General features: G+C 33.2%; 3 protein-coding genes across 4 annotated transcripts; 1 reads left to right on the forward strand and 2 right to left on the reverse strand.

Annotated features, from left to right (window-relative positions):
- Nucleotides 1–468: 468 nt before the first annotated feature.
- Nucleotides 469–1464, reverse strand: LOC136775794 (uncharacterized). The gene is made up of 2 exons (XM_066730869.1): nucleotides 907–1464; nucleotides 469–824 (listed from the first exon to the last, which is right to left on the reverse strand). The coding sequence occupies exons 1-2, from the start codon at nucleotides 1462–1464 to the stop codon at nucleotides 609–611; spliced, it is 774 nt and encodes a 257-aa protein (XP_066586966.1). The 3' UTR covers nucleotides 469–608.
- Nucleotides 1465–3942: 2478 nt separating this feature from the next.
- Nucleotides 3943–6671, forward strand: pkaap (A-kinase anchoring protein pkaap). 2 transcript variants are annotated; one of them, XM_066731260.1, is made up of 9 exons: nucleotides 3943–4216; nucleotides 4501–5275; nucleotides 5345–5497; nucleotides 5684–5825; nucleotides 5908–6022; nucleotides 6099–6231; nucleotides 6292–6365; nucleotides 6420–6472; nucleotides 6533–6671. In XM_066731260.1, exons 1-9 carry the CDS (start codon nucleotides 4192–4194, stop codon nucleotides 6620–6622), a joined length of 1560 nt encoding a protein of 519 aa, XP_066587357.1. In that variant the 5' UTR covers nucleotides 3943–4191; the 3' UTR covers nucleotides 6623–6671. The 2 variants fall into 2 exon arrangements, with proteins under 2 accessions (XP_066587357.1, XP_066587356.1); XM_066731259.1 differs by having other exon boundaries at nucleotides 5345–5468; nucleotides 5538–5825.
- Nucleotides 6672–7670: 999 nt separating this feature from the next.
- On the reverse strand, nucleotides 7671–9428 carry LOC136775999 (G-protein coupled receptor 143-like). Its single transcript, XM_066731280.1, has 6 exons — nucleotides 9036–9428; nucleotides 8852–8960; nucleotides 8643–8737; nucleotides 8402–8580; nucleotides 8009–8336; nucleotides 7671–7919 (listed from the first exon to the last, which is right to left on the reverse strand). The coding sequence occupies exons 1-6, from the start codon at nucleotides 9183–9185 to the stop codon at nucleotides 7695–7697; spliced, it is 1086 nt and encodes a 361-aa protein (XP_066587377.1). The 5' UTR covers nucleotides 9186–9428; the 3' UTR covers nucleotides 7671–7694.
- Between the last annotated feature and the right edge of the window lie 634 nt (nucleotides 9429–10062).

Here is a 10062-nt window from a genome sequence, read left to right on the forward strand (position 1 = left end):
GTTTTCTTTTCTGAGATGTATTCAAACCATATATAATAAAGGGTTCCATCCTTGGAGTATGCTTGACCACATCATTTGTTCAATCCCAATATACAAAGTTAATATATTCGAATGGTTGAAAAAAGTAATGCAGATTAATTTTATGTAAATCTTCATCAATTCTTTTATAATTTGATCAATCAGCATAAAAGAGTAACCTCCCGCATGCACAAAGATTCAAATTCAAGATTCGTTTATATGTATATAAGATTATCAGCTGATAAAATTGAGTTATTGTACAGTTGCTCAAGTTCAATGACTTAATGTAGCACAACTGAGTTCATTTCCCTTTCGCTATTACCGTAATAACTCGACCTTGCTCTTCCTTTTACCTTCCTAACATTTTCTTTATTTGTTTCTTTTACTAGCTTCAAGTTCAATAAAGATTCAAACAAGAAATCCCCAAAAAACCTATAAACTTTCTTTTAATTAATTTATTTCTGTTTTATTGTACATTGGTATATGTGTGTCACTTACATAACCTATACGTATAGTTTATCGTTTACATCAATTAAGAATCACATAATTATAAAAGCATCAGTGCGTCATAACACGATATAAAACCCATTTTACTGAAATTCCTTCGAACTATCTGGCTGGCAAATTCCTGCGGAATCTCGATGTCTTCCTGGACCACAATTTTCAATACCATCGCCAATCAGTTTTAGTTCGTGAAATTCCGAGTCCTTTTTCTTTGCTAAATTCCCTCTTGACAGTTCTTTCTTCAATGATGAACCTAATTTATACTGCTCGTTTGTGTTTCGCCATAGACTTCTGTCTCCTCTCTTTTCGTTTCCATAACAATAATATATATTAAGCATCAATGAGAATAAAGAGGTTAGGTTAAAAAATATCGTGAAAGTTTACCTTCTGGCGATGAACGACAACCGATATATTTTCCTTATTACTTTTTTTCTTTTCAATTTCAATATCCAATTTTTTAACGTCAACTTCTGGTTTGATCGTAGCGCTATCGCGAGACTTAACTTCTGGGTCCTTCAGAACTGATACGCTCGGGATGATCTTCATACGATTTTTGTTGCTCTCTTCGATTATCTCCAATTTGGGTTCCTTTGTGTCCTCATCCTTTCCAATATGAACAATTTCTACTCTGTAAGGTTCATTGTTCTTCCGTTCCGCAAGTGCAGGATTTCTAACCAGGTGGTCATGATCATTTTCCACTTCCGGCTGGGAGTTTGCGTGTCTAGAAGAGGCCAAGTTCTTCAATTCGAGCGCTTGATTAACTATCTCATGAACAATATCTGTATGGGTGTTGATAGGAGGTGCTACGACAAAAAGAATATTCTTGAAGTCTGAGACCCAATTAAAAGTCCCCTCTTGGCGCTGGTCGTAGGTCACAGGAATTGCTTGACCGACAGAAAAAATGGCGATGAGGACGGTGCAAAAAGTCTTCAGCGAGTGCATCTTGACTTTACCAAGGTCGATTAACTACTGGATGCCTCTCTCTTCAACAGCATCGCCTCCCGCCATTTTCATGGCTGGAGATGGAGAGGAGAATCTCCCTTGTGTCGTTTTACCCCTCCAGGCTAATCATATATCCTTTCATATCTCTAAAAAATATTCATCATATTGATATTCGCAATGTAGAAAATTGCAATAAAAGTGAGAATTCTTTGTTATAATAAACACAATATCCTATATAAGGCTATATCAATAAAACTCAAGCATTATTATAGGTAATACTATACGTTTATTCGATACAAAAAAACTAAATAGAATTATTTTATAATTACAAAATTACAATATTTTATTTTTATATGTATGGCACACTGGCTATAAGGAAATTCATCCATGGATCCATCAGTCTTTGTTTATCTTATCTTCGGCTCTCGCTCCTATCTTCATGGCTAGTCTGTGAATAACGGTAAAAATTTGAATTTCAAAACATCGTCCTAACAGATTTTTTTCCTTAAAACGTCAGTACCACGAAAAATTTATGTTCGAGTAATAAATAAGAAAACTCACGGAATCCATGAGAATCTTCTTCTCATTATTCGACGGCAACGACCTTTACCGTCCGGGGAATACCCGGACCTGCATCGTTTCCCGGCTCCTTTTGCTTCTTTTACTCCCGAGTCACCACCTGATCCCTCCTGCTCTTGTAAAACGCTACTCGTTTCAGGTTCAAGGGCAGAGCCTGTAGTACTAATTATCAATTGGGACGAAGTTTCAATGGGCGATTTAGCTGTCGTTGCATTTTCCGAACTTTGCGTCGAGTTTTCCACATTTTGTGAAACGTTCACAGTGATAGTGCTTTCCTCCGGAATGGGTTCGACGGCCCAACCGGAAGTGGAGCTGGCAGTACTGCTGGAGGACGGACTTGTAGTTGGCTTTATTGGTTTCACGGTAAAATCAGCGTAATCATAAACGTAGTCGTATTCCTGAAATCAAGAAAAACAAATAATATCAATAATAATAATTTAAGATGTTCGGTATTATTGATTTGATGGAATAAAATTTAAGAAAACAAAACCGCGCGAGAAATGAGGTCGATAAAATCGTCACATAAAAATCTGTCGGTAAGTTTATTAGATCGATTGATAAAGTTATTATAATAGATAAAATTTATGTGGTGCGATTTTTACCGTATAATCGTCGAGTAATTCGGAATCCAATAGCGCGACGATATGAACATCCTTGAGATGCACTTGGACGTTTAGGTCGCCGGTCTGACGCTGGTCGTATAAGGTGGTGACCGGCTGAGAAAAACAGTCACCGAAAAGTAAAACAAAGCAGACGAATAGAAGCATGTTTGGAACGACGATCGAGAATGAACTGGAGAGTCTGGCGAGTTGCCCGTACACTTTCGAGTTCTTCTTGCTTCTCCTACCTATTCTTCTGCTGTACCGAAGAGCATATTCCACCAAATAAAACCGGTATATCCGGTCAATAACCCTAATTATCGTATTTACAAAAAAAAAGAATGTCTGATCATTTTCGAAAATCGCTACGTTTTTAATACTATATTGATATTCATCACCGATAAGATCGTGTTTACATATAAGTTGCTTGAAGGTCGTTTTATGCCAATTTTCTGGCCAGCGGCCGATTAGTTACAGCAATCTCGGAAATAATCCAGTCAGTTAACCTTGGGTCGAGAAGTGAACGACCCGTGAATTTTGGCGATATTACGAAGAGTTTGGTTAGATTTGGAGGACAAATGGGATTGAGATCTCGGCCCTGAGCGATCACGGCCATGTCCATGACCGGTACTCGTGGCCATGAATGTGACCCTGGCCAGTGGCCATGGCCATGGCCGTCGTGAGCCATCGGTGGCAATGGCCCTGCATGGTGTCCCTGGCCGTGCTTCCAATCTCCTTCCACGTCTGCGCACCAGGTTGTTTCATTCAACCCAACGCTTTATCTATTCACGGCCAACCAAACTGGTTTCCATATAGCTCATCTTCCATCCAGTATTTTTATATACCTGTCAAAGAATGACGTCGATTTGATCAATATTTTTAATCTCAAACGTACCTTTAAAGTATGTAACTTAGTTATCATTTGGTCAGGATATCATAGTTTGACTATTTTTGACCGTAAAACTTCAATATAAACGTAGTTTCTTTCATTACAAAAATATAATATATAGACAATCCTCACCTTCTTTTTTTTAATAAAATATTGTGATAATATAATAGATATATATTTACCGATTCATTATTTAATTCGAATCTTAAATGCTTGATTGTTCTGGTAAATGACCGATGATAATATCTATTATTAGTGTGGTTATATTAGCAGCGAGGTAGCAAATAAGCCGCGCATTTTTCTTCTAAAAAGATTCTTTTTCGCTCAGTCGGTAAGATTCTACTCGGCTTCGGCTATATCGATAGAGCAATCGATAATGTAAATGAGGGACATCCGTTGACATTAATTGACAGTTGAGCACCGTTGAGAACTACCAACAATATCGGTTTAATGTATTTATACTTAGAGAATCAGAATCCAGGGAGAATCTTTTCTAATCGGCTTTGCTTATAATATACTCAATAAATTCTCACGATATATAATCAATGTTTATCGCATAAAGCATACATACATGTCATTTTCTCGTATACGTATTTACAATTCGTAGTAGGATTAAACATTTGGATCACTCTATTATCATGTGTCCTTTTAATGTAAACAATGTTCCAATTTTTTAGGAAAGCTGGTAATTAATTGTATAAAATTAATTTATTTTTTTTATTCGAGATCTATTTATTCCAAAACAACAGCTTTGCGTTCTTCTATAATCCATTCTAAACGTAACCTTAAATGCAGTATTGTTTTGCTTTTAATTTTGGAAATTAATGTTTTTTGATCTTTACTCGAATTTTCTTTCTTCAATGCTTGTCTAAATTTTTTAATTTTTATGTATTATTCTGTGTGAATTTTAATTATTTTTTAATATCAATTAGTTTGTGGAGTGTTTGTGAAATAATGTTAATTTTGCAGGACAGAGAGACAGATCTGGATCACTATTAACTTTGCCTGATAAGTCACTTGATTTTGGAAAATTAACCAATGTCCTTCAGAGTCATGTGCATGCACCACCAGGTGAACTATGTAGCTTCGAGGAGGAAGAAGAAGATGGTAACCAGGATCCAAAGAGGGAAGCTTTCACGTTTCGTTCTCAGCTCTCTAAAACTCTTCTTGAAATCCTATCTGATAAAAGTGCCCTAGGCTACTTCATACAATTTATGGAAACTAAGAACAGCATAGCTTTAATAAAATTCTGGATAGAGGTAGAATGCTTACGTGGTGCTTCTCTGACTGAGGAATGTGGAGAAAGAATTAATAGTTCTACAGATAGTAATCTAAAGAAGGATACCAGTACTGTAAAGAATATATTGAATAATAATGAAAGCTGTGTGGGGAAGGTATTAAATAACAGGATAGATTATGATAATAAAGCAACATTGCTGAATCAACATGTATATACTAATGTAAATTCAAATTGTACCATTGCACCAAAGAATAGTCAGTCAGTAAGGGAAAAGAGACAATCAGATGTTACTAGTGGGAATAAAAAAAGAGATATAACTACTACTAGACAAGATGCAATTCGTATCTATAAGAAATATATAGCTAAGCAAGCCTTAGGAACAAATGTCATACCAGAAGAATTGAAGATTGATATAGAGATAGCTATGGCAGGTGAAAATATTGAGCCTATATTAAGGTGCCTATCAACTGTTCAAAAGATAATTTATGAAATACTAGAGAATGAGTAAGTAAATCAAATTTAAACAAAGTTTAAATAATCTATTAATCCATACAAATCATAATTCTTTTTCAGATATATTAATGATTTTTTAAGAAGTGAATTTCACTGCAAGCATCAAATCGATGTGCTTACCTGTGGAAATGTACAGTTAGCAGATATATTATATAATGAAACTGCATTGTTTTATTTCATGGAGGTTAACAATCATTTTCTTCTTTCTCAGAAGTAAGCAATATATATCTTTATTCTTAAAACTTTATTTCAGTTTATGGAGTTAGAGAACAGGAGGGAGTTAGTAGATTTTTGGATGTCAGCAATTAATTATAAACAAAATCTTATGGAAAAAGGAGATTTGAATGATTCTGCAGAAGCTCAAAGTGATGCTGTTATAATTTATGACAAGTTTTTTAGTCTTCAGGCTACTGTGCCATTAGGATTTAGTGATAAAATTCGATTTCAAGTGGAACAAAATATATGCCAGGAAAATGGAAAAGGACCAGAACATAATTGTTTTGATATACCTTGTAAAATTGTGTATAATTACCTTAACAAGGTAAGCATTTTACTGTTAACTGGAGGATTATACAGGCAAATAATATTGTCTTTATCAGACTACAAATGTCTTTATTTTGCAGTACTATCTACCCACTTTCTTATCGTCTCAACTGTATTATAAATATTTATCAGAATTGATAAACACAATTCAGAGTAGTCCATGTCAAAGCCTACATCCTAAAATAAAAAGAGCAGGTTTTATTCTTTTCTATTGCTCTTATGTAAGTATCTATATCTTAAATATTTAACTGTTGGAATGTCTTTTTTGTAGATTCAGATTGTAGCAGTGAAATAAGTTCAATAAGTATGACAGTGTCTACAACAAAAGTAGGAGCGACTAACATGAATATAGATTCTAGACAGCTTTACGATCCTGATTCTTTATGGAGACGCGACAAATACAGGTAAAAGTATGCTATGATTATAAAATATAAGAAATAATAATAATCACATAAATTTTCTAGTTTGAGTGTCGGGTATATCGATGAATTGGGCAGATTTATTACTGAAATAGAGCCAGATCCTTGCAGAAAATATGGTGAGATATCAATTTTTTATTAATTCATTTTTTATATTTGTTTTTTTCTTTTAGAGTCTCGTTTGACCCGCGTGGTGAAGAGATTAGTACATATGGATCAAGATAAGGTAAGAAATTGTTTTAAATTAAGAATACAAATTTTATTTATGAAACAATTAAATTAACAGGCCAAGGAAGAATTAGCTTGGAAGATAGCTGAGATGATAGTTCGTGAAATTACATCCCTAACTTTAGGAGCTTCAAACCTTTCATCCTGATAAGCAAAATACCATACATTACCATGACATATATTTATGATTGTTGCTGGGTTAGACTTAACATAATAGCTTATGTTTTTATGTGTTTTCACTTCACAATGGTTTAATCTTATTAAGATTTACCAAAGTGCCAAGGAGGATTTGGATCTACCAGTTGCAAAATATTTTTATAACCAAGTATCAAATTAGTTTTTTATTGCAAAACAATTGTATACCCAAGCATCACAATCTTTTCTATTACAAAATGCATTTGTGCAATTTATTCTATTTAAAAATCCGTTTTTATTAAAAATAGAGAATACGACGAACAAACGGTTACATATACGAGTATTATATGTATAGACATATCTGTGTAACATAAATTTGTACGCAAATAATTTATTGTACGAAAGATCGCATGTGTGCTAATAATGGGTCGCTGTAAAACAGCACAAGTCAATATTTCTTTTATAGTATATCTTACGTCTTCGAAGTTAGATGCCTTCCTAATTTTGTTAAACGAACGATTATTAATACTCTTAAAAATAATAATGCGCGAGATTATGTTAAATTATTTTATGAAAAAGTATTAACTTCAGTCTGTAAGTTTCTTCGTTTACTGGATTTACAAAATTATTGTAGTTTCTTAAAACTGACAGTACTTTGTAAAAATATATAGAATAAGCGTTTGGCAATGAAATCATTCAATGATCTTATCGAGTTTAAGAAAATTACTTGTAGACAATGATTCTCTCTAAATGAAACTTTACTTTATGATTAGAATCACTTGAAAAGGATATGAAGCGTTATGAACAATGTATGACGTTATATTGAATTTTTTTAAATCAATCTTTATAAGCTAATTTTTGTAAATATAGTACAAGCTATTTTTTTATATAAATTTATCAAAACATTTATTGTTAACATTCATATATAGCTTAAGATTATAGAATAAATTTCTTAGAAATTTTAAACGAAAAATGAGAGAAGCGTTGATTATCCTATGTACAAGCTGGTGAATGAAGTATTTTTGCATATATTCACGTGGATGGTTAACTGTAATTACTCACGTAAATAGCAAAAATCATGATTGTCACAAGGACGAAGAACCATTTATGCTTGTGTGAGGTGTGACTCCATACTGAGGGTTCAGTAAAGGAGAAGTTTCTGTCAAACGAATATTAGTGTGATCGTTACTGTTTGCTCTCGAACGAAAACCAACGAATCTTCGGCACCATGCTAATCGAATTTTTTCTCTTCTGCCCCAGCTCTGATATACTAAAGCATTAAGAAATGCCTGGAGTGGATTCATCACAGCCTAAAATCAATCAATAGTTTAATCCATCTAATAAGAATAAACATTTAACTTATTGGAATTAGGCTGATAACATGTTAATCTAATTTTACCATAATGTACCACAAAGTGATAATTAATTTAATGGGCAATTGAAACCACAAAGTCCACAATAAAATTCCATTTATCAAATTTGGAATCCAACATACATAATACACCAAATTAGTCAGTGCAAATTTTAATCTTATTGTCTGAACAACTTTTCGTTCTCTTCCAGTAACTTGTGATAAGCTACAAGTCACAGCAGTTTCCAAATCTCTTGTTGAGGCCAAATATAACATTGGATTGACTATCATTACCATTGTCAGCAATATATATGTGGCACAGTAGTTTGGTAGAATTCTTAAAATTGCAGTAGACAAGGATGTTAAGTTGTGGCAGCTGCATAAATAACTAAATTAGTTAAAACAAAAGAAATAAAAATTTTCAACCAGAAGAATATTTACTTGGCATCTGGAATATAAAGTATCGTTAAACCAAATATGGTAAGGATAGCTGGGAAGACCCAGGCACACATATGGTAAAAATGAGGATGTCCTGATTTATCTCCTAATAATAATTTCATGTCTATCGCATAACAAAGTGTCCAGATCCAAGTAGCCATATAGAAATACTGTGTCCAAGCCTGAAAATAAAAAAAATTTCTGTTTTGAATTATATCATTTTAATAATGCAGTTCAACCTTACCGAAGACAAGGCACAAAATATTACATTGGAAGTATCGTTTTCCATGGGCATAATAGATTTAAAATTCATCCATAAGGCTGATCTAACAAAGATACCTTAAATAATTCAAATACAATTAAATCCTCCTAATTTCTTAATTAATTTTAATATATAAATTAGACTTAATTACACAATAATTTTATGTACATTATTAAATGAATCAAAGAGACCTAGAGAAGCAAAAAGATCAGCCAAAGCCAGCCAAACAATGATCTGACGTCCCCTAGAAGCTGAAAAACTTTGCCAGTGGTGAAAATTTGTATTTTCTCTTGGCCATACCTATCAATAATATTATAATTAATATTATGTTAGAGAGAGAAAGAAAAAGAACTATTAAAATTTCAGTTATTATACCTGATAAAGAGCCCCCAGAATACCCATAGTAGAAGATACCATACAAACAATGTTGTATGCATCAGTATTGAACTCTTGCATTATTACCATAGCTACATCGGTTCTATTCGTATGATGACAGCAGAAAGTTTGAATTGTCGGATCAGCCATATCGCTTTGTCTGCCGCCTTTTGATCTACTTTAAGGGACGATAAAACTTTTACGATAAGAGATTTCTTATCTGCGACATTCTCAATACACTTTCAGCAAGCGCGCAAAGATTTCGTAATAAAGTATTTTGATCTATTTGCGATTTCCGGTGAATAAAAACGTGATCTTCGTAGTAAATTACGAATGGCAAGAAGAATTTTTTTCCCCTGGGAAGCCCTACGACGTTTTAAAACTCGTTCCATATTGACGCCATGCTTTAATTACGGAATTATCACTTGTATCTATTATTGGTAAAACAGAATTATCGATTATTGATCGAATTCAATTAAACTATTCTCAATACTCTTATTTCAGTTTTTAACTATACCTCAATACATATTCACAAACAATTTATTTTTTCAATGTATTACTTCAAGCAATACAATTTTATTAATTTAAGTTTTTTTTGCATTGTCATATATAATTCTTATCACTAGAGCAAATTATCTAGATTTATTTAGGATAACATTTATATCGTTTATTTTCATACGTATAAACAATAATATTTTTATTTTTGTAGTTTTCAAAAATGATATACATTTATAATTTATGACTATTTTTCGAGTTCTTTGTCAGTATGGTTTCTTGGGGTTCCTTCTCCCATTAGTGTACAGCAGTAGTTATAAGTGTGCGTGCCAGCCTTACGGAATGAGCAGTGCGGGTAAATACAAACGAAGGTGCAAAATTGTACAGTGATATCTTTTATTTCGGCCGAATTAAAGTGTCGAATGATAACGGTAACAACACAAACATGCACTAGTGTTCTGTAGAGAAGGAAGACTGTGGTGGTAAGTGCTGTAAACAATACCTTTTCTGGAATAAGTAACGACTTCTCTTC

Source organism: Prorops nasuta, unplaced genomic scaffold (assembly GCF_024137725.1).
Source record: "Prorops nasuta isolate Cenicafe-Biocafe unplaced genomic scaffold, Cenicafe_Pnas_1.2 PNAS00008, whole genome shotgun sequence".
NCBI classification, from domain to species: domain Eukaryota; kingdom Metazoa; phylum Arthropoda; class Insecta; order Hymenoptera; family Bethylidae; genus Prorops; species Prorops nasuta.